This window comes from Leptinotarsa decemlineata, unplaced genomic scaffold (genome assembly GCF_025532065.1).
Source record: "Leptinotarsa decemlineata unplaced genomic scaffold, Ldec_3_MD MMD2_tig00000199_RagTag_RagTag, whole genome shotgun sequence".
NCBI classification, from domain to species: Eukaryota; Metazoa; Arthropoda; class Insecta; order Coleoptera; family Chrysomelidae; genus Leptinotarsa; species Leptinotarsa decemlineata.
The window spans coordinates 5,576,849-5,602,981 of NW_027412544.1; the positions used below are offsets into that span (position 1 = coordinate 5,576,849).

Below are 26,133 nucleotides of genomic sequence, written 5' to 3' on the forward strand. Positions count from 1 at the left end.
GTTCACTTCCAACCGAACCTTCAAACAGTACAGTAGTAGTAGGTACTAGTTCACCTAAATCTTAACTTTGAAATCAGATGACAACCAACAAGTTCAACCAAACCAGGCATTCTCGTTGCTGAAATTTGAAATGGTCCGTCTATATAGAATGACTTCATGATAACAAACAAACTTATACAACTTCAACATCTGCTCATTACTTTTTATGATTGTTTGATGGTGGTTGACAATGTTTCGTGGTGTATTTCATCAGTTCGGAGTTCCATTGTCTAATATAATATAAATTGATTTGAAATTACTGAAAAAATTAAGCACCTGAAGCACATCAACAACGTAAGTCCTTCCATCACTTTCGCAATGGAGAAGAAAATCCACAACAAATTGCCTTTCTTAGACGTATTGGTGAAGAGGACCGACACTAAATGGGAAACATCTATATATCGAAAACCCACTCACACAGGACAGTATCTGAACCAGAAATTCAACCACCATCAACCGACTAAGAGAGGAGTCATCAAGACTCTACTAGACCGTGCTTTCGGGCTCTGTAATACAAACGAAGGTCTCGAAAAGGAACTGGGCATCATCAAAAATGACCTTCAATGGAATGGTTACTCCAGAGTTATGGTAGAATAGGCTTTAGCTAGAAGACAGCAACAGCTCCACAAGGAAGAGAAGTCGCCACAACCAGTACTTGTACTTCCCTACATCAGGGGATTATCGGAAAGGATGAGAAGGATTGGGTCCAAGTATAACATCAGGACCTGCTTCAGACCTGGGAACACTATCCGTAGCAGCCTCACGAAAACCAGGCCACCAAACGCGGACTGCGATTCCAAGAATTGTATTTACCGGATACCCTGCGAGTGCGGAGAATCATACATCGATGAAACAAAAAGGCCATTGAAAGTTCGCATTGCTGAGCACAAGAAACACACACAGCGAGGAGAAACCAGCAAATCCGGAATAGCAGAGCATGTTTGGACTCATCAACATAATATCAAGTAGGCACAAGCTGAAATCATCCACAAAGAGGAACACTGATTCAGGAGAAAATACAAAGAAGCCGCGTATATGTTGTCCAGCAACTCATTTAGTCAAGCTAGCGTAGAGATACGTAACATATGGAAACCTCTAATCAAGCGAAAAACGACCAACTCCCGCCAAATGGTCATCTCCTGCTAAAATCAATGAAGCGGAGAGAGGGAAGAGGGGATAGGTGAAAGCACTCAAATGACCTATAAATAGTTAGATCTCGGAGGAATAAGTCCAGTTATCACCCGAAGACAATTGTGGATACTAACAAACGAAACGTCGTGACGTTTGGAATCTTTTAATTTTAATTTTTCATTTTTTGTTAATAATATTTTTTTATTTTGAGCTTTCATTAATATTTAAATTTTTTTGGTTATAGCTTGTATGTTATTTCTTTGTAATTTCAGTTTTTTATTTAATAAAATTGTTATTTTCGGTTAATCTTCTTTAATTTCTTCAGGGATTTCAAATCAATTTATATTATAATAGACAATGGAAGTCCGAACTGATGAAATACTTCTCATGATAGTACAACTGAGGATGCTAATATGTAGGGAAACGAATATTGGAAATAAAGTCTATATTGTGAAAATTTGGTAACTTTTGGCATAGATAATGATATTGTTTTTTCACCAAGTGAAGTGTCAGTATATTCGAAATGTCCTTATGAATTCTTAAAAAAATATATATAAATATTCTTTTGTTGTATGTAGTACTGTTCGACGTACATAGAAAAATATATCTGTTGTACATTTCATACAAATATTTTTATACGTCATTAGACTCAACTCGCATGCGAAATGAAAGTATATTTTTTAAACTTATTAGCGTTGTAATGTGGATGTATGTCTGTCTGTATGTCTAGTAGAAACAGTTTTATCGAAAGTAATGACTAGCTAACCATAGAAAACATTTTATTACATAATGTCGGTACAAAAATCAACAAAATGTATATTTTTCAGAAAACACCTGAACATCTATAACGATTATCACCAAAAGAAAATAAGAACGCTTCGAAACATTGAAATAGTATGGAACTATTGTTACATATAATATAACGATTGTAAATACACTTGATACAAGCTTTCAGTAAACCTTGAAAAAACCTTCGTTTATGAAAGTTTTCAGTTAGAAGTACATTTCATAGAACAATTTCAAAACTAAAATATTTTGATAAGTATTCATTTTCTTAATGTCTCTGCTATCAGCATAAAACCGTCAATTCGGAAACCAAAAAATATTATTAATAAAAATTTATAGGAGTTTCAAGTAATTGAACATCCATTCTTCAATACTTATTTATTCTCGAGTGAAAGCCAAGGTGTAATGAAAAAGTTGCCGTAAATGCGAGTATTGGATTGCATTGATATACAATGGTATTATGAGTTCAATAATGAGGGTTTTAACTTGTAAAAGGTAAATATATATGATAATAATTTGAAATAAAAATTTTGGTTGAGTTAGTTAAAAACCAATTTCAATCTATCAAACATCTGAATACTTTCGGCAGGACTCCGAATTGACGCAAAGACAATGGTGTGATTCAAACTATTGAATCGAACTCAATGGAACAGCTGTAGATAAATAGTAAACTGCTCCTGAAAGAGTACTTTCGTTTGATATCAATTGCGCTCTAATACACAAATTACTCAGTCACTATCATCGTCGTTTCGAGCCCTATTCAACGGTCTTCTACTTTCTTCATCAGACCCGTAGATAACATCTTCATCAGAGTCGTTTATCATTGAGAAGGCAGGATTATCTTTGGTGATCCCAAGTTCTGAAAATGAAATCGATTGTTTCAAGTTATTCCATTCCTCTAAGCAAAATATCAGTCATGAGACCTCGACACACAGTAAAATAATCCTCCCAATATCGTTTAAAGATGGAAATACTGTTGAAATAAATTTTTCTCGGGAATATACTTTTAGTTACTCCAAGCATCTTGTGAAATATAATTTAGCCCTAGAGCAAATTTTCTAATGACCACAGCTGATTACTTGCTTATTTTGAATAATAATTGGAGAATTTGAAACGAAGATTTTGAGTTTTTTCAAAACTATACCTCACGATTTGATCTCCACACACTTTGAAAAATATATCACAACATGTTTCGCTAGCACAGTAGCTTTCTCAAGTGATTAAAAAAAAGATTTTGAGTATTTGTCAAAGCTATACGCCAGAAGAAAATAAGATAAAAATACATCCACTTAAAGGCTAGTTGAAAACGTTATGATCCACTTTTAGGTAGATCTAGTGTCCGACCGAAACTGGTTTTTACGACCGAAACCGAAACCGAAAAGGAATTTCGGCAATGGTATTAGTTTCGGCCGAAACCGAAACTTCCTTACAAGGGAAAAATAAAGAAAAAGTTATTTTAATCAGTTAGTCTTTATTTTTTTATCTTTAAATCACAACGTTATGCAGATAATCAACATAAAAAACCCTTATTTAAGAAAAATATTAATTGCACCTTAAAAATACTTAAAATAGGTGAGGTGTTTATTTGAGTAGATGTAGATCCTTCTTTTAAATATTATTGATGGGTTTTCAAAAATATTAAGCATAAAATTACTTATTTGAGTTGTTACCTAATATCTCTTGTATGAAATTTAACCAGCCGAACATGTCCGATCACAGCGCGGGAACTCCCGAATGCAGTTTCGGTTTCGGTCGTAGTTTCGGCAGGTTTGCCGATGAAAAAGAAACTTAACCGAAACCCGTTTTTTTTGCCGAAACTCGACCGAAACCGAACTTTCGGTCGGACACCAGGCAGATCCTACCATTCATCCTACCCCACAAGAAAAACTCTAACGGGATCAAATCCCACGATCTTGATGGCCAGTTCACATCACCTCCACGTGAGATGACTAGGCCCTCAAATCGCTCTTGCTGAATATACAATGTAGCATGAGCTGTGTGGCACGTAGCGCCTTCCTGTTGTAACCACATGTGGTTGGTGTCCAGATCATCCAATTCAGGTGAAAAGAATTTGATAGTGATGGCCTGACAAACATGTTTCTAGAAAAAATATTGACGGATGACGCCGCCAACTCAAAACCCACATTGAACAGTGACTTTTTCGGGATGCATTATACGCTCTTGGATCTCATGTGGATTGGTATCGTCCCAAATTCGGCAATTTTGTTTATTCAAGTACCCATTCATCCAGAAATGGGCCTCATCGCCGAAGATGATTTTTCGGGAGCCCATTCAGCTAATACACGTCGTTGTATGTGGCCTGTTCATTGGTCAGTTGAATTTTGTACGAATGCAGGACCAAGTCACGACGCAAAATTCACCAAGTTGTTGTCTGCGAAAGGCCGAGTTCTTGTGAGCTACACGAAATCGACTGCTTCAGATTCTCCTGCATACTCTCACAGATACCAGCGATGTTTTCGACAGATCTTGTATTTCGTTGACATACGGGTGTTGGTCGATCGTTTAGTGACCCAGTGGACTCAAATTAACCCACCACATTGCAAATAGTCCTCTCGGTATGCGAAGCGCGCGGTACAACAGAACAGAACACCCATTTTGATAAAACAATTTTATTATTTGCACGTCTTATTGGATGCTCTATACGTCCATGGTGATTTGGCAAAACAGATCGAATAAATTACAACTAATTTGAGAGATGCAGCTTCAACAAGATGGCCGTTACCAATTGTGAAAGTTTGGAAGTACTTGCTGGAAGACCCTATATAAAGCTGCAATGTTGAAACTTGAAACTCAGTTTTTTTCTCAAAATTACACTCATACCTTCAATTACAACTATAAACACTACCAAATGAAGGGCAAGAATACCTTATATTTTTTAGTTCATTTCTCAATTGGTAATCTTTATTTGAAAAAATTGCGATGAGATGAACATGAATATTTATTATGGAAAATTATCCATAACCCCCAAAGCAAGGGTAGATATTACTCTTAGAATCTTTCAGAATCTTAAATGGGAAGGGGCACATCATTTTGATTGGCGTTCAATTCTGCTTCTGCGTTCTAAACTTACACATGTAATTAGAATTTGCCCATTTTGGGATGCATTATTGTATTGACTCCTTTCAATAAAAATGGTGATCAATGTATTAGGCGTGGGATTTTTTATTTGTTGGTTATTGTCCTTTTACAAAATAAAATTTAATTCGCGAGAAAGACATTTCAATCATAAAATTTACTTACGAATATCTTATAAACATTTCGAAATGTTCATTTTGCTCTAAACAGTAATAAAGTATGTTTTCAAACTGCCATCGGACATCACGGAAAACTTCACAAGGAATTGACTGGCATGCTGCTGTGATTCGTCTATTAAGTTCTTCAATATCAGAAGGTTGTGTTTTATGAACAACGGATTTAAGATGCCCCCAAAGAAAGAAATCTAAGGATGATCTCGGAGGTCATTCAACTGCTCCCCTTCTGCCAATCCATAATGAAATAATGAGGTAGAGCATCGTACTGCAAAACAGTTCATTACCTTCTGCATACATTTGAGTTTCTAGCTTGAGAGGATCGATAGTGTATTCAAGCATTTCAAGGTACAAATTACCAATCAAGTTTTCTTGCAGAAATAATGGACCAATAATGGCATGTCCTAACTTTTTGTGGGTGTTGTATATGCCCTAACCACAATATGTGGGTTTTCGTCATCCCAATAGAAACAATTTTGTCTATTAACATTGTCATTCAGAAAAAATGAACACTCATCGCTGAAACAGATGTTTAACAGTAGATTAGGGATGGTATTGACTAAATGAGACATGATTTCTCTTTCACAAAACTTTATTCTGATATCACAATCATCCTCGTGGAGCTCTTGAAGAATCTGCATTTTATAAGGATGACATTTGAGCATTTTCGATGCTTTTCTTTTAGTGTCGCATAGCATTCCCTTCTGTTCTGATACTGATCGTAAGGAGCTCGTGGGCTCTGCAGCAAATGTTCTCAAAACTTCAATTTGAGCTGCTTCATTCAGTACTCTGGGGTTATTTCTTTTTTTAATTGTCACTGAACTAGTTTGATAAAATTTATTCACCAAATCAATCACATACCGGTGACATACATTACAATTTGAATGTCTTTTGTTCAAAAGACGTGCACACTTCCCAACTTCTCCATAAATTACAATCATTTCAGTTACATTCTGAAGAATGTAAATTATTTTTACACTTTTATATACTTGTTAAAGTAATTACTAAACAGTTCAACAGGTATATCTGTATGCACAATAGTACCACATCGTTCAAATTTGCGAACCAATTTTTTGCCTGAAAACAGAAACTTCTTACCGCAGAAGTAGCAAAAAAGGATGGCTATCTGTAGACTTTCTTCGATGAGAATTAAAAATTCAGCATTTACTCAACACAGATTTACTATCATCTACGTTTAAAAAAAAGACTGCTTTTGATGTAATTAATGAGCCAATGGGTAATGTTATCCCTGATCAAGGGATAACACCACCTAATATTCTAACCAGTTCTGGTCAAACCATGCATCTCAGTATAGGCATATTTATAATTACTTCTGTTAGTTAAGAACAATACTTTTCGAAAAATGCTTATCAAAAAATAATGTGTCAGATTACCATTGCAAACAGAATTGTACGCCAATCAAAATGATGTGACCCCCCGTCTAATTTAAAATTATAAGCGTAACATCTACCCCTCTTAGGTGGTTCAACTAGAGGGCTACAAATAGTATTCGAAAGTGCCCCCCTTGACAATAAAATTGTACCGTGTTTTTCGATTCCTCATATTGTTTACTGGAAGAAAGATATAAAGGGTGGAAAGTTTTCAAATTGACACCATGATCTGCTTAATAGGGCGAAGGTAAGAGTGTTCGTTTCTCCTTTATGTGTTGGTATAAGTTACAAAACTGAAAAGTTTACAAAACCGCCGTGGTTTTATAAACTGTCCAGTATTGGTGTTACTTGAATGATGTATACTCATCAAGTATCGGCCAATTCAATCACATATAATTTTTCCACCAATTACATAAGAACAACAACCAAAAAAAACAGCGCTGCCCCTCGGCATCTATTAAGTAGCAACGTGTTACAATTCAATTGACAAATTATATGTGAACCCAAAATAATTCTTTGGGTTGTAATTGGTTCAACTTTTGACATTAGGTATTAAAAGAATGTAAATATTCGTTATATGTTACACAAAACAAAAAAAACGAAAGCAAAATCAAGTTATCAGCAAAATTTTCCAATGAAATTCAAATTTATTTACAAGGTTCTTCACTCACCATGTATATTTTTGTTGCCTGGAGAATAAACGTATGTCATCGCATAAAGATAAAAATTCAGCAATCCATAGAAAGACATGAATTGAGATGAGTTGCTATAATGAGTCGAAAGTTGGGCTACGAAGTTATCTTCCAGTACTCCAACTCCAAATCTCAAAACAGTTATAATACAGCTTATTATCAGAACAACCAACATGAGAAGCGTGAGGAACTTTAGTCTGAGACCTGTAAAAACAATAGAATTCTCATTTAGGTCAAGTATAACCTGTTTTCAAATAAGGGGTATTTTCGAGGTAGTTTGAATTTGCACCGTATAGAACCCACTCAATTTGGACTTACCAAAGATAATAATGTATACAGGGTGATTCAAAAGTACTTTGACAAACTTCAGGAGGTGATTCCTCACAATATTCTAATATGAATTGTCCAAATAAATAAATGTCCGGAAACGCTTCCTTTCCAAGATACAGGATGTTGAAGTTTTATTTTTATTTTCGTTTTTTTCAAATAACTTTTGAAATACTGAACTTAAATAAACGAAACTTGGTAATAGGAGGTTTTTGAGGTGTCGAATTCGAACCTAATGTTCTTATTGCTCTTACTCGTAGGGGGCGCCACCTACACGTCTTTTTCTTTTTTTAAAGATTCATAACTTTTTTGGGCGTACTTCTAGCACATTTTTCAGTAAAAAAATCGATTCCTCTATCATATCTACGTAAATAAGCTACCCTTGTTACTAGTCGCTGTAAGCAACCGTTTTCTAAATATTTGGACTTGAAAACTTCAAGTCGATTATTTGATAATCGATGCATGTTGAAGTTATTACAAATATTTTGCATTTTTCACAAGAATGCTTTGGAAATAAATTTAACGTTTGTGAGTAGTTTTGGTAATTACATATTTTGTGACAGTTAGACGTTTTGTTGAAGTTTCCGTAAGTAGAAGTAGAAAACACTTATTTTGAAAAAAAGGATTATTTAAACAATAATGCTCATTTAGCCGATATGCATTTCGTTTATGGCCTTGCGAATGGCAATGCGCGCGAAGCAGGACGTATTTACCAGGAGCGATTTCCTAATCGAGTACTGCCTTCAGCTCCAACATTTGCTAGTCTCCACCGTCGTTTGGCAGAAACAGGTAGCTTTAAGAGGGCAGCTGATATTATTGGAAGACCACGAGCAGTCCGAACCCCAGAATTGGAAGAAGCTGTTTTGAACGCTCTCGAGGAGAATCCAGAAACAAGCACAAGAGTAATTGCTGAAGCTGTCAATTCTACTCAGTCCACAGTTTGGAGAATTATCCACGATCAACAGTTTTATCCATACCATATTCAAAGGGTACAAGCTCCTTTGCCACGAGACTTTCCCCAATGCATTACTATGTGTCAATAGTTTTTGAGAAAATTGGCTGGAAATCCTCAATATTTAAGATATGTTCTCTTCACGGACGAGGCAAACTTCTCCCGAAATGCTATCACAAACTTTCATAACAACCATGTTTGGGCTCTCGAAAATCCGCACGCAGTTAGTGAAAGGCATTATCAGTATCAATTTTCTGTAAATGTATGGGCGGCAATAATTGATAATTACTTGATAGGTCCTTCTTCCGCTCCGACTGAATAGCGCAACTTACAGACACTTTTTAGAAAATGAATTGCCGAGACTACTTCAGAATGTACCATTAGAAATTCGTATCCGCATGTGGTTTATGCATGATGGGGCTCCGGCCCATTTTAGCGTTGTAGCCAGGGAATTCTTTAACACAGTCTATCCAAATTGATGGATCGGTAGGGGTGTAGAAGAACCTAACCAGGCGTGGGCACCAAGGTCCCCAGATCTAAACCCGATAGATTTTTATTTTTGGGGACATTTGAAGTCACTAGTTTATAAGACTCCAGTAGTGAACGAGGAAGATCTAAGAAACCGAATAGTAGACGCCTGTGAAACAATAAGAAACACACCAATAATTTTTGAGCGGGTACGAGATTCAATGACTAGACGACTGACTGCCTGTATCTTCGCTGAAGGTGGACACTTCCAACAATTTATTTGAATACAATTTAGTTTCGTTTATTTTAGTTTATTCTACATATTCAAAATTTCCTGAAATAAAATGTTGACATTTCTTGCAAATTTTATTAAAACAAATACTGATTATGCACCCTTGATACAAAAATAACTATTTCGCTTAAGGATGTCATAAAGGAACGTACCCAAGAGTAATGACCTCTTCAAACGAGTAAAACGTCAAATTCAATTCCAAAGCATTCTTGTGAGAAATGCAAAATATTCGTAATAACTTCAACATGCATCGAATATCAAATAATCGACTTGAAGTTTTCAAGTCGAAAACTTTAGAATATTTAGAATATTTAGAAAACGGTTACTTACAGCGACTAGTAACAAGGGTAGCTTATTTACGTAGAATTGATAGAGGAATCGATTTTTTTACTGAAAAATGTGCTAGAAGTACGCCCAAAAAAGTTATCAGGTTCGAATTCGACACCTCAAAAACCTCCTATTACCAAGTTTCGTTTAATTAAGTTCAGTATTTCAAAAGTTATTTAAAAAAAACGAAAATGAAAATAAAACTTCAACATCCTGTATCTTGGAAACGAAGCGTTTCCGGACATTTATTTAATTGAACAATTCATATTAGAATATTGTGAGGAATCACCTCCTGAAGTTTGTCAAAGTACTTTAGAATCACCCTGTATAGAAAGTCTAACTTAGTCTATATATTTTGTTTTATCGCCTCCTGACGATGCTGATGATAGGCAGTGGAAAAAGTGCATTAGTATGCCTAGATTGAAATATTTCAATAATTTTTTGTTTTTTGATCCACTGAATTCATAAAGAACGTAATTCACTTGCATTTTGATTAATCCAGAGTCGAATCAAGGAAAGTAATTACAATAAATAAAAGTGAAAATGAGTTTTCTTAGATAGTTCTCAATGCTCTGTCAGCAAATTTTTTCTTTCAGCTCTGCAAGAAAATTTTAGTTTTAATAACGTTATTCTTCTTTCAAATGAGCCACCTTGTATATACCTCTCATTTGAACCAATTTTGAATTTCATTACTTATCATATGGTTGAATATTTTTTTCTTCTATTCAGAGTTTTTTAATGAAACTTTTTATATTATACTCTTTAAGTATATGTATAATTTCTTATGAAATGATATATTACTCAACATATTCAACAAAAATTCGATGTGAATGTGTCAGACCACAAACCAATGCTCACTATTTCCAAAGCAAACAATTTCTAAAGCACGTTGCCTTTAACTGCTTTCATCTAATCACAGATTAGAATTAGGCTTTATAAAAAAATGTAATTTCTTCTTTCTGTTTCAACTCACCAAAAAATGGCATGGATCTCAGTTCAGTATAAGCCCTCAATATCAAAATGGATAGATATATCAAATATATAACTCCAAATATGTAGAAAAATGCTTTCACAATCTGAAACAACAGAGACCTATCATTAAAAGTATACCAATAATTTAAATTTCTAACTTACATAAAAATTAGACGTATCTACAGCGTGATTATAAGTGGGATCTTGCAATTCATTTATTCTCTCCCAAGTCGAAAGAATTATTGCTGGAAACCACAGCATGGCAACAACAAATACTTTAGGTAAGTAGAACGTTAGAAAATGCCTTTCATTCTGAAATATCAATAAATTCGATAATTTGTACAAGTAGATAGCTTTTGTTGTTACCTGTCTAAGGCCATGATAAATGCAGAGCCAGAAGAGTAGTAAAGCGCATAAAAACGTCGCTTGAGCAAATGCATCAATCATTCCAGGAATCCAGGAATTTATCAAAAATGACATAGGAAATGCTGGATCTGAAAAATATCAAATCTGAGCCAGAAAAATATCATTGCTTGAACATTCCAACAAAAGGATTAGGTATGGTGTTGGATATAATACAAAGAGGCGAAACGAGTTCAAAGAATAGATAGATTCTAACTTATTTATTGAATAATCATATCTTTGTACCAGTTTTGAATATAAATTCGATTCTTGTATTGAAGCATCATGTCTATTCGTTTCATCTTGTGGACCCGACCGAAATTCAATTTTGAAAAGATTAAGTCTGTTTGTAGATCAGTGTTATTCGAAATACTAGTTACCTGAGGCATAGCAAAAAAATATCAAAGAAGTAATTGACAATGCAATACCTGAATCTATTGAATCAGAGAAGACTAGAAAGGCATAAAAACGACCATAACTGACCAAAACAGCTTTTACGCTCTTCGTTGCTGAGGCCTTAAGGTTTCAAGTTTCCTCCTTCACTGAACACTCCTGATGAACATTTTGTTTGATAAACGTGAAACTGGAACCTCTGGCGTATAATAAATCCAAATCGAGCACTTTTCCCAATCACCAGAAATGCATTACTCTTTGCGTTTCTTCATCTCCTGAAGACTGGATTGGTGAAACGCGTTTCGAGAAGAGTATTGCATTTCTGGTGTTTGGAAGAAGTGTTTGTTTGGATTTTGCTCGATTTTTTTGGAAGAATGGAGCTATAGGCTCTGAAAAACGTTGAACAATGTTCACAGTTGTTGCCAGACTGAGAAGACATCTGCAAACTCCTGCAAAAGTGTCCCCTTCACTTCCTATAATGGTGAGGTTATTCCATTACTGGAGTATCTAGGCCTGAAGCTCTATAGAAAATCGACCGGGAGAAGGAAACACTTAGACGCCTATTAGTTCTCAGATAGATCAAATTGTATTTCTGGTGGAGGTGCATAGAGTCGCAGGACAGAGACCTGCTTAGGAACTTATGCGACTGTATTTCAGTGTAGAAAGATTAGCAAAAACCAACCTCATACATTAATCAAAAAAACATTCCTGAATAGCCAAGCAGTTCTGGAAACACTTGGCCTAACCGAGCAACGTCCAAGTTGGTAGTGAACCGGCAAAAACAACTTTCCTCAATAGGAAACTCAACAAATTGTCACTGGTCTGGATTCCATGCTACACTGGCGCCTGAAAGGTCATGAAGCTGCTGACTATTTTGCAAGGGAGGAAGCTGTAGGTGGTTTCATCAGACCAGAACCTTGGATTATAAGAAGAATTTCAGACTTCTGGCTAAATCCACCAAGATTGGCCCATTCCAGTGCATTCATAAATGCAATGTAACCAAACCAAGGCAGGTTTCAGTGCAGGGTAAAATAGATCCACTAACTTCAAACCTAACCTAGTCTATTTGGGGCTGGAAGCTGGATCTTCCTTTGGTAGGTAAGTACACGTATAATACAAATGAGAAATTATTATTTCAGGAAAATTCGGAGATATTGTATTTTGTACATTGACGAAACTCTTTAGGAATAATTTAACAAATCTTAAAAGTGAATGAAATAATTTTCATGAACAGTTTTTCATGAAATACCTACTTTGGAATAATAGTTTATGCTCAATTGCTAATGAACTTCATCTCCTACTTTCCTGTGTGTAACCCACAGAAAGCGATATTTCAGATCAGCAGCGTTTTATTGAATAATTTTGAAAAATAATATAAAATGATTCTATATAGGGATCCGAGAACTTTGATTTTCACTGTATCTAAAGGCAATGGTAGCTTTTGTTTCGATTGAAGTAACTGATTTGCAATAAATTATCATGAAACGCAGTATGAAAAAACTTTCATCAATTATAAATGGAAACGTGTAACTGAAAACAAAATGTGAAAAGTTATCTTCAACTTCCTTTGAATACTCACTGTCATATGCCATCAACATCGGCAACAAAATGGACATCCATTTTTGTTCAATTGACCAGTCATATGAAGGATATTTCCTAAGAGTATGTTGAAACCAGCACTGTTGAGAAAATGTATATTGGGTCAATCAAAGTTATCATAATTCAGATAATACTCACAGTTACGATAAACGTGAACACTAAAAAGATAAATCTGAACCAGATTTCGATTTGAGTGAACCCTGGATTGTAAGTCTTGAACTAAAAACATACAAAGAATACATTATTGATTTTCAAAATAAAAAACAATTTCTTTTAGATTATCACGTGAGTTTGGCAATTCTGAAAGTTTCAAAATTAGTTCGATGAGATTAATTTGAAGCAAAAGGGGACACACAAATGAGTATGAGAAAAATTGAGAGGATTGTTGTTGAAATTTGCTATTTGTTTTTTTCTAAAAGAAAAGTAGAAAGTAATAATGATAATAATAATAAGCTCATCTTGCATCTGCTCAGATGCCTTGAGGTAACCGACAAAATAGTGAGATGTATTGAACAACTGATACCACTCTGGCGAACTCGCTTCACCGTAATCTAGTCAAGCCAGAGTCCAAACAGGGTAGGTCACTTTCAGAAGGGATGTATTTCAGGGCTATTTCCTCAGTCCCCTTCTCTTCTGCATCTCACTATTGTCGCCTCGCTTTCCGCGAGGCGCTCAAGACCCTAATGCACTTGCTATCAGCATGTCCAGCATATGCGGTCTCGGCCTATATCCATCGACAGAACGCGGCCCTAAGAGTGCTATATTACCATCTACGACACTCTTACGGTATTGACGAGACACCGGTGTTGCCCAATAAACATTTTTGACTTGACTTGCCCTACGCTCCGGGGAATATTGAATCCGTTGTGGAAAACGGGAAGTGCCGAATGTATTGGGCTCATACAAGCTGATAAGCCTTGATCTAGTCCTTTTCGACCACCAGAGCAAGACGATATTTGTCGTGGAGATATCAGTTTCTGTCGAGACGAATATCGTCCAGAAAGTGGAAGCAAAACGAATAAAATGAAGAGATTTTCTCGAACTACATAGCCTTTATTCAGACCACTCTGTCAAAATGGTTGTTTTGATTACAACACACACACATACACACATATGTGTTGCATTTCTTGAACTGTTCAGTGAAAATCCCACAATGAACTAACTTGAACATGTTACGAATGTTCATCAAGACATCATCAAGACAAAATCAATAAACACTCACATAGAAAAACAATTCATCAATATTATATCTCGAGTGAAAAGCCTCCAAACCATGAAAATTGACAGTGATTATATAATGTGTATAATCCAAATATCCCAGGTGCAAAACTATAAATTCATCACAGCTTTGTTTCTCGCACTTCAAATGTCTCGTCCTAAAAATAGAAAAAATATACTTGTTAGAGGAAAATAAAAACATGCTTATAAAATGCATTGATAATATTTTGATTACAATCATCATTTTGAGAAACTACTTCAGAAAACTTCTGGCAAAGAGTTGGAAGTAGTAGTTTTTCAAAACCTAAACAAACTTTTTCGTTACCTATTATTACTCCTAACGTCTAGTATTGAGACAGGTTTGTGGTCTTCAGTTAACCCTGATATGCCTACAGATATTTTAAATATTTTATCTATGATTTCCCCTGAAATGAAAAAATAAATTCATAATGATCATTTTATGGTCTAAAAAACACACTCAACATCAACATTATTTTATACAAATTTATCTTTGTTAAAAACACTATACTGTGAACAAAAAAGATAACTCAAGTTGAGTCTATAAATAATCTTATGAACAATTAGGTCAGATTCAACTTTATATTTCCTAATCAAAGAAGCTATAATAGCTTCATAAAGATTCCAATAAATGATTTTCCTTAAAAGTTTATATTTGTTCATTACGGCCCAATAAAAACTTATGAAATTTTATATTATAAAGTTATAAGCAAGAAGAATTAGCTGAAGTATACCGTGCATTTCATTTAAAACGAGACCCCCTGAATAACTTATGGTACAATGATTTGCAGGAAAAATAAAAAACACGTCAACCATAGTATACAGGGGGAAATATTTTGACATATTTACATTTGATGTTACATCCCTTATCCCACTCCCAGAGCATGTCACTATTTTTTGTCAAATAGATCACCCTATATTGTTTCGCATTATCAGATGCTCCATGATGAGCAGATTTCAACAAAGTATAAAACATATGTTCAAAATTTCATGGTTCGGAAGCTACAAATTATTAAAGTTGAAAATGAGCCACCCTGAATAACTTTTGAAAGAATGATTTGCAGAAAAAATTGAAAAACAGGTCAACAATTATACAGGAGGCCAAATTTTCAAATATTCGTTCTAGAGGCAAATATGGAAGCAATAAATGAGGAAAAGAGATTTTTTTATTAATTTTTGAATCTGATGACTGGACAATGAGAAAAAAAAATGTTCTATAGCAAATGTTCAAAAACGTTTCCACCAACTTCTATACAATGGTACAAACGAGCTTTCATTGCCGCCCTCACATGGTTGAGAATCATGGGAGTTATTTCTCTGCAATGCTTCATAATATTCTCTCTCAAATCTTCTAATGTTGTTGATTCTGTCTCATATACTTTAGACTTCATAGAAATAAATCTACAGCAGTGAGATCTGGAGACCTTGTGGCCATTCTGTAGGACCTCTTCTGCCAATCCAGCGACCAGAAAAATGATCATTCAAAAAGTGTCGCACTGAAGCTGCATAATGAGGAGGTGCACCATCCTGCTGAAAAACTATTTCGTTTTCGAATTAATTTATATTCTCCTCAATTGCCCCATATTCATCAGTAGTCAAATTATCATCGATAAAAAAGGTCATATGATGTGGTCACCTAAAATTTCTGCCAAAACATTCAGTTTTTGAGATCGTTGGGTGTAAATTTGACGGTATAAATGAAGATTCATATCACTGCAATATCGACAATTCACCTCTCCATTCAAACTATACATAGATTCATCCGAAAAACAAATTTTACACAAGAAATTCTGATGCAAGTTGATCCGTTCAGTGAGACTTTCACAAAACTTGATACATCTATCGAAACCATCTTCGTTCGATTCATGAACTAGTCTATACTTATATGGATGAAGGATCCTGAAAACATGTGTATGACTGATTCCTGATTCTCGAAACAACTAAGTAAGCAAATTTTCCATTAGTCCAACGTGCCCTAAAACTGCAGTACAAATAGCTTCATCGTTGACAACCCCTGAACGGTTATGATTTTTATTGTTAACAGATCCAATTTCCATAAATTCATTCAATAATTCCGAAACGTATTTGTGTCGAACATTTCTTCCTGGATGATTATCATTGAGTGCGGGAGTGCGATAGGGAAAGTTAGATCAAATGTGAATATGTCAAAATGTTTTGGGAAAGAAAGTTTTTGGCTTTCTACTACTCCATCTGATACAAAAAAATGGATGAGAGAATCTTCCAAAGAAAGGAAGGATTAATATTCCAAAGAAAGGAAGGATTAAGATTAAGGAAGATTCTCTCATCCATTTTTTTGTATCAGATGGAGTAGTAGAAAGCCAAAAACTTACTTTCTCAAAAAATTAATCACTCCTAAAAATGTAACCCTTTCAAATGTCAAAATGTGTTTCCCTGTATACTATTTTTGAGTTATTTTTTTATTTTTCTTGCAAATCTTTGTACCGAAAATTATTCAGGGTGGCTCGTTTTAAATGGAATGCACTGTATGTTTCAACAAAGTAACTTTTATCGCAGTAACAAATTATTTGAGAATATGTAAAATACAACTATTACATGCATTTACATTCAATAACTACCTATCTCAGATAGCCTACATAACAAAGGAATTTGTGACTTTATCACAACAACAGAACTTCGAAAAATAATATTTGAATGTTTACCATCAGTATTTTCTGTGGATAGTTTCGCTATAATCCACAACTGCTGAGAATAGGTGGACATTTTTGGGGTTCTCATTATGAACGGGCCAGTGGCAATGTCTTTCCTATTTGTACTCACACTTGTGACGTTCTTTGGTAATAGGGATACTCCATCCACTTCAATAGTTGAAGTAATTGGTGGACCTGAATATGAAAGATAGTTTTTTCAATCTCTGAAGTGTTTGAAAGTTTTTCAGTTACCTGCGATTCCTACAAAAATTCCTAGTCCAAAGCAAGCGAAAAAAGTAATGAAAACCATGACAAACTCCCTCTTATGCATGGTATAAAGTCTCATTTGAACGGATCTAGAACAATAATTTCTAAAAAGCTTACGATTATCGAATGTTGATGATAAAGCATGAAAACAAATTCAATTCAATATTATTACTGATCTTCAAATTTATCGAAAATAGAACTGGCCGATACTCGATTAAAACCCATCATAACGAAAACCACACTTCAATGTGAGATTTGTAACTGAAAGTTTACGAAACCACAACAATAGCATGTTCAGGCGTCACAAGTGTGTTTTTTGAATACGTCCAAATGTATCTATGAAAAGCAATAATTCAGTCATACTTAGTAAATCCATCGACAATTTTAACTTCATAGTTCTCTAATTACCTGAAAAGTGATCATTTCCAAAGAGCTTCAAAATCGTTTCTTTTCAACAGTGATATAAATTATTTGATGATTCATACCTTTCACATCGATCATGATGGTAGGCCGGAGCGATGTATTTATCAAATTCACTAAAAATATCCGAGAACTGTGATAAAGCGTTTCTCACTTTGGCTGCCCATCCTCCGGAAGGCATTTGATAAGCGTATCCAAAAGTCGTATTTTCTGATCTGGGCATTATCTGAAAAACATAAAACTTTTTATTTCAGGAAAGATAGGAGTATGATCGAAGAACGTATTCAGCAAATGATCTTTTAAAAGCAGGTTATTATTATAGAAAATGCCATGATGGCACTAGATCTTATTGTTTTAAAAGTAATGTATTTGGAATCAAAACGTGATACTTTCGGAGCAATACTTTGTTGTGAAGTTTTCACTAAATCGCGACACGTGTCGCGGTGTTGTAAACTGATACTTTACAAAATCACGACAAGTTCGCGGTTTTGTAAACTTATTTTTGAAAATGACATAATAAAGTGTTACTGAAATAGTTGATCATGGATTTTCAACAAGTACCAGTCAATTTCATCACATATATCATATTTTCAAATTAATCAAATTTGATGATGTTTGAAAAAAAACATGAGTTATCTCCTTTCAAAGTTAAAAATGATTCTGAATTAATTGAAATTTACTTACATATCCAAAGACTTATTTAGCCCTAAGATGTTAAAAAGACATTTGTCTGAAATGAGTCGTTATTCCTAGATCATGCTGTTACCAATAGCTGTAACTAACCGTTTTTAATTAGATGGTTTAGGGAAAACAACCGAAAATTAGATAACAGAAATTCAAAAGTATTTAAAAAACTCAAACAAATGTAAAATCCATCACTAACTAGAAGGAATAACTGAAAAATGAGGAGGACGAAGATAAAAGTTTTATCTTCCTCTTGAAGATGATCACTTGGTGATCGAAACACGTGTCGAGGTGTTAAAAATAACGATTTGGTGTTGGGAAAAAACTCCAGTAATATTCATTACTACACCAAAGGTCCCAAACAGTACATTATAAGTACTTTCTTCTGGAAATGAACTTTTATCTTTGTTATTCTTAATGTGCAAGCCTAAGTTGTTGTTGGTTTTTAAAGCAATATTTACACCTTTGTTGTGCAGAAAATTTGTAATATTCGTTATGGGTTGGCCTGAGTAGGTTAAGGTTCTATAACTTTTATCCTCATCTCTTCGAATGGGGTGAACTTCCTTCAAAGCTTGACTGCATAACTTTTTTTATAAGAGAGAATGTATAAGACTGCTATCGTCATATTGTTGACGGCTATTCGTTTTATTATGTTCAATTCTTTATTGAAATTGGCATCTGACAATTTGAGTATAATTACCTTACATTCATATAGTTAATGAATTTATACTTGACCTTTTCAGGTAGATTCATTCATTAGAAAGTAGGCATACAAGTAGGTAATATTTCAGAGTGTAAAATAGTTGTAAGTTAGAAGTAACTTATTATTTTATGTTCGAGAAAGCTACTGTATATCGAAACACGTGTCGCGGTTTTTGTAAAACCCTTTATAGTGAAAATTATACAATAAACTGTATTAATGACTTTTTTTTTACATTTTTCAAATATTTTTGATACTATTGGTGACAGAGATATTGTAGTGTGTAGTAGTTTGTTGGATCATTTGGATTTCCACTTTTAAAGATAGGGATTACTAATGCTTCTTTCAAGACGAATAGGAAAATGCACTCTTTTGTACACTGGTTCAGCAGTTTAGTTATTATATACAGGGATTAGGATTATATTCAATATGTATTTGATCACTTCAACATTCATATCGAATATATCTCTGCTGGGTTTATTTTTTAATGATTTTAATACCTCTCTAACTTCATTGTAGGTAAATTCGGTTAGAGTAAAATATTCTAGATTATATGACTAGAGCTTTTTATTTTTAATAAATATCGGTTCTAACAAATTTTAGGTCTAATGTCAAAAAATACAAATTTTATTTGAAAATGAAAAAGATGAATTTGATTTGAAAGGGTTATATTTTTAGGAGTGATTAATTTTTGGGAAAGAAAGTTTTTTGGCTTTCTACTACTCCATCTGATACAAAAAAAATGGATGAGAGAATCTTCAAATTAATTAATCCTTCTTTTCTTTGGAAGATTCTCTCATCCATTTTTTTTGTATCAGATGGAGTAGTAGAAAGCCAAAAACTTTCCCAAAAAAAATGAATATTCTTTCAATTCTTTTTGTTTATTTTCATAAGAAATATTCAAGGCCGTTTAAATTTGCTTGGTACTCCCAAATAATACGCAATAAAATGAAATCAATTCTGTGTATTGAACGTGCACAAAGGAACTGTACTTACTTATTTATGACTTGACACAATTTCAGTACAAACCCTAGTAGGTCACTTTCTAACAGTGTTATAAAAAACGAAATATTCTTTCTCGGCACAATCCTCACAAAATCATATGATGAGTTCAAACACAGGGATAATGGAAGATATTGATTAGTTGCGCAAGAAGCTATATGGAAATGTTCACGTGTTGCGCATATCGAGAAAACTCACTGTATTCAAGCGTATCATTTGGAAAATTGTCCTACATCTAGTTAAACACGTGTTCATATGAGGATACGTAAATCAGATCGTACATTTAGATTACTTATATTTTTTAATCATTTTTTTAATCCAGAAAATATCTATATTTTTAACGTCGTTTAACATAATTTTTCAGAGTAAAAAGTGGACTTTCCTCACGTAATACATTTCAAGTCAACCCTACAGATTAATAGATTTCCGTGTATTTTGCCAAAGAATACTCATTAGAAAATGTTTAAGTATTTTAGTAAAGGGAAACCGAGATTATTTTTCCCTGGCTTTATGTAAAACAAAGTATTAACTTGTGTCAGAAGTGTTGTCCGTTTTCATGAGTCTACTTTAAACTGATATTTCAGTGAATACTTGTTCAATTAAATTGAAATACGCGCCCTTTGAATCAACGTGATTTCGTCAGCATAAAAATTGCGTGCTCATGATTCGATGAAGCCGACTAAATCCGTTTTTGTCTGGTTCTGATTAGCTAAGATTCTACCAGTGAGAAAGTTATTGAAATACTTGAAAACATGGTAGTCGGTTGACGAGAGGTCTGGGGAGGAGGATCAGACATCTGCTGTTGATCAGTACCGGCTGCTGCTGACGCACTTTTCGGTACATGAAAAACTTACCCATATGAATTGGATGTTAATGAATTCCGAACATTTCACCACCCAGTAACTTTTATACATTCGAATGGGAAATATACTAGATGTCATTACTGACAGGGACCCACACCCTACTAAATCGGTACGACCAATCAGCCTTACATCCTTCCTGTTGAAAAGACTTGAGAGAATACTGGACGCACACATCAGGAGGGTGGCATTATGCATCCACCAGTATACTTATCAAACCGGCAAATCGACAGATTTAGCATTGACCAACCTTGTAGAGAAAATCTCCCAATCCCTTGACAACAAGGAGATTGGTTGGTGTATTTCTTGATATTGAAGGAGCATTTGACAATGCACCACCTAAATGTATAGGATCGTCTCTGGCTAGGAAAGGTATAGAATCGACCATAACTAGCTGGATCTATGCTATGCTAGTAAACAGAACTGCAACTAGGACTCTTCAAGGCGAGACCATTAGGTTCAGGGTCACTAAAGGCTGCCCTCAAGGTGGGGTACTATCTGAGGGATAGTCTGCTTGATGCCCTCGATAGAAAAAAGTAGATCTACAAATTTATGCAGATGACCTCATTATCTTAGCAAGGCCCACGTCGGGAAGAGTAGCTTGTAATATCTTCCAAAGCACGATGGACGTTGTTCACAGTTGGTGCCTTTGAGCAGATGTCTGTCAACCCCAGCAAAACTGTGATAATCCCCTTCACCAGGAGGAGAAAATTTGACGATCATTTGGAACGGAGGTGGAATATCTTGGCATTGTCCTTGATACAAAACTCACCTGAAACGCTTACTTGGAAAAAGTTTCACACAAAGCCAGACTGTCCCTATGGACATGTCGAAGGATTTGTGGTGAAACATAGGGTTTAGGTCCCAAACAACTCCATTGGATTCATGTGATGATTGTCAGGCCAATGATCACTTATGGTGCAACTGCCTGATGGCCTAAGGCTTTACACAAAACGGCCCTGGCGAAGCTCTCTGGCTTACAGAGATAGGCTGGTCTGGCCATCAGTGCTGTCATCAGTACCACTCCGTTAGCGGCCATGGAGATCTTTCTAGATCTACCTCCTCTCCACATTTTTCTGGAGAGAGAGGCTAGATGGACTGCATATAGACTTGTACACATTGCAATTGCACAAATCAATTCAATGCAGAGTGCAACAGACTGTTGGTTGACACTGGAAGTCACATTATTCTGAAAATGACCTCCGACTTTACTCCAACTGTCAACTACGAACTGCCTTATAAAGTGCTGTTCCCGTGTATAGAAGACTGGATTCTCCGGGAGAAGTAAATATCATCCCACCTAAAAACACCTTCCGGTTCAGGTGCAGGTGTTTTCAGCCGCAGACCCAGGACAGAGAGATCAACCTACCTAGGAACCTATACGACTGTATTTTAAGCGGAAACGTACGCTATTGAATTGGGTGCGGAAAGATTAGAAAAATCCAACCTCATACACAAGTCTATAAAAATATTCTCGGGCAGTCAAGCGGCGTTGGAAGCTCTTGGCTCCTACCGAGCAACGTCTTAATTGGTAAAAACGACTCTCGTTGATAGAAAGACTTGAGAGACTGTCTCTGGTCTGGATTCCTGGCCATAGTGTCCCAGGAGGCAATGAGGCTGCTGACTCCCTTGCAAAGGAGGGTGCTGCAAGCAGCTTCATCGGACCAGAATCTGTCACTGACATCGCTGTAGACTTTGCCAAACAAACATTGTACACCTGGATGGCAAGAAGATTTATGGACTCCTAGCAAAATCTTCCACTCCAAGGCGTTTATTCACCCTTCGAAGCTTGATATCAAGCAGTTGTTGGACTACAGTAGGAATGAACTACGATGTCTAACAGGCCTTCTTACTGGTCACTGTCATTGGAATCATCATATGCAGAAACTCAGACTGTCGGAAGACAGTGTATATCGCCTCTATTTGGAAAATGATGAAACAGCAGAGCACATACTTTGTGCTTGCCCCGCTGGGGACTGAATCAGATTTTTAGAGTTCGGTGGAGCCATCTGACCTGAAAGACCACTCACCATACAAACTAATCGGCTTCGTTAAGAAGCTGGCTTTATTTGGTCGAGTGTAAATAGGTGTGAGTCCCCCTAAACCCTTGCTGGTTGCGGTGGAGGGTCAAAAGACCCACTCACTTTGGACCTAACCTAAAACATTACAGTTTTGTGAATAGAATTTGAAGAATAGTATTTATTGAGTGCTTCTATTCGGATCGATTTGGTTGCGCAAAAACAAAAAAGAGCAAACCCCGAAACATTACAATTTCTGTCGATCGTTCATAACGTAGGGAACCCACTTTTTGAACATTTTGTCCTTTTCAATACGTTTTGAATCATCAAAAGCCGAATGGGAGGTGACGCCTTGTTCTTTCGCCATCCCACGCGCCGTTTGTGATGGGTCAGTATCCACCAGGGTTCTCAAATCCTCCAGAATTACTATAGGTCGACCACTTCGAGGCTCAAATCTCCGGAACGAAACGCCTGTTTAATTTTTCTGGCAATTTCGACAGCGCTTTGGTTCAAATTGAATCCTTAGAGAAAAAATACTGAAAATCGCTCAGCATCATTTAGTAATAAGCTGCAAAGGGGCAAAGTATTAAAAAAAAATTAAATTTGGACGAAATATGAATGTATAGAGTACAAAAGTCTCTATCGATCAGTAGGCACAGTAGAATACATATTTATTGAGATATGGAGCTACAAAAAAAGATAATACTGAAACGTAAAAACTTCTGAAACAACCTAATATATACACATCTAGTATATATACACATTTTTTTGTGTGTCAAGGTTGACACGCAAGTATCTATTGGATTAGGATTTATTTTCAAAGTGATTCATGGTAAAATAGTGCTTTCAAGTTGTTCTATTATTCATATCAATGAAATAAGACATATATTTTTGGCATCGGGTTTTTGACTGTACAATAATTGATTCAGTTGTAATCAATCAAATGATTGATAAAATAAATGACTGTGACAATCGGGCAAATGAACCGATTTTCATTTTTTTCAATGCGACATATCGTATGAATTGTGTTGTGTGATAAATTGATGCATTTGATTCAATTCAAGATTCATTATATCTTATATATAACATATATATTTATGACGTTAATCTGTTTAGAAAAAAATCTGTTTTAAATCTGTTTTTCCGTTAATCAGCTGCCGCCCTAATACGAACGACAACTCTCAGAAGTTGAGAAACATGTGCGAGCTAAGGACTAACGAGGTCTTACCTTTTAACGTGTGATTCCTAACACGGTTGCAGAATCATTCCAGCTTCTTTATTGAAAAAAGTGAATAGCTGATATGATGTAAATTTATTATCGTTCGAAATCTCAGAAATTTATATACATTTTTGAGGATCAAGAGAATAAATTAATTTCCATTATTTATGATTTTGCACTTCCAAAAAATTTGAAAACATAAATGTGGTCCATATCATTGTTCAAACCAAAAAATATATGAATATCCAACAAAATTATACTCCTTTTAGGTGACATTTCGAAAACTACATCATATATCTTTCAAAATACATCGAATAGATACTTGACGAGTTCGAGGATAATTTTCAAGAGTTTTCTTCAAGAATTCGAGGAAATTGACAATTTTGATTTTCAAAAATATTTGAAATGAATAGATAATTATTTGTTTTGGTCGTGAAACTCTATGAAGATTTCATGTTTCCTTTGTATCATAAATATAACTTTTAATGAAATCTGATTGTGCTATTTAAAACAAGTCTCTAATGTTCGATGTAAAGTCCAATCAAATATGTGAATCGATGTCATTATTTGAAAGGTTATCGGTTCTAGAAAAATTTTAGCAGTGAACCATAATCGACTGTACCATTTATGAAGAGAATGTTATTATGTAATTTGCTGAGAAAATTTTATATATCCGGATATTTCCAGTTATTAAACCCAGATACTTGACCCGTATACAAGACCCCATTACATTTAAAAATATTGTTAGTATATCTGTGATTAGTCAAGATGATTTGATTGTCATACAAATAATTATTCCAGATGTAACTGAATTTATACTATTCGAAGCAGTAAATATAATGTTTAGTTTAAATTGAAAGAGGTATATTTCTAGGAGAGATTCATTTTTGGGAAAGAAAGGTTATGTCTTTCTGTTTCTCCATATTTATATAAAAAATGGAATATTCTATAGAAAGAAGAAATCATTCAATTTCAGAATAAACTCTCTACAAAGATTTGTAGATCATGCAACGAAGTGTTTCTCTGAAAGTGTCTGAAAGAAGTATGTGTCTGAAAGTTACTTTTCGCAGGATCTACACATCTTTGTAAAAAGTTAATTTTGACATTAATTGCTTTCCTCCTTTCTTTGGAAGATTTCCACAATTTTTTTATAAAGATGGACAAGTAGAAAGTCAAAACCTTTCTTTCCCAGTGTTCAGTTGTACTGACTTACAAGTACAGGTTCGACTGATCATCATTAACTAATGCGACTATTACATTCGCTTCATTAAATATAAATAGAGAATAACTAAGTCAAGATTTGACTCAGTTATTTTTTTCTCTTCCTGTATTTCATTTACAGAGATGACGTAACAACCAACTGTCAACTATATAGTCACCAAAAAGTTAATTCAGTTCGAGTGAATTACCAATAAGTAGTAGACCTCCAAAACCAATTTCAAAGTGTTTTCTTTGATTGAAGACTATTTCCGTAAGCAACGTAGTAATAATTCATTTTTAAGTGGCTATTGCACAGGCGTACATAATTGAGCGGATTAAAAAGTGGGAAATGGATTTATTTTGAACATTTAATGTTTTTTTATGATTTGATATAACAAATTTCATAAGACTGTTTATAGTTGTATATATACGGTTAGTAACAAAAATATGGAACCATCGCATTGATATTCAATATATTTAATCAAATTAAACACCCAAAATTGTTTTTACTTTCGAATTTTGAATAAAATCTAGCACAGCTTTCCTGATTAAATCAGGCATAACTGAGATATTATCAATATTCGTCTGGAAAAGGAGATGAGACATGATTCGAGCCGATCTAATAGTACTTGCATTAACTACTTAATTACCAGAATTATACGAATTGATGATGAAGCCCTTGCCTCTTATATAAATTAGGTATACTTAGTGTGTGAATCAAAATGACTATTTCAATTTTTTCTCCAGTAAAACTGATGAGCAAATGTGTACTTTCTCTTAACGAAAACAGTATTATTCTTAATGTATATGACGCTCTC

General features: G+C 34.8%; 1 protein-coding gene across 1 annotated transcript; it reads right to left on the reverse strand.

The window, feature by feature from the left end:
• Positions 1–1,642: 1,642 nt before the first annotated feature.
• On the reverse strand, positions 1,643–20,205 carry LOC111507919 (transmembrane protein 181). Its single transcript, XM_074172824.1, has 13 exons — positions 20,013–20,205; positions 17,698–17,858; positions 17,198–17,301; positions 16,958–17,140; positions 14,584–14,683; positions 14,263–14,416; positions 13,179–13,259; positions 13,021–13,120; positions 11,013–11,140; positions 10,809–10,958; positions 10,648–10,750; positions 7,288–7,512; positions 1,643–2,815 (listed from the first exon to the last, which is right to left on the reverse strand). Exons 2-13 carry the CDS (start codon positions 17,853–17,855, stop codon positions 2,685–2,687), a joined length of 1,617 nt encoding a protein of 538 aa, XP_074028925.1. The 5' UTR covers positions 17,856–17,858; positions 20,013–20,205; the 3' UTR covers positions 1,643–2,684.
• Positions 20,206–26,133: the final 5,928 nt, after the last annotated feature.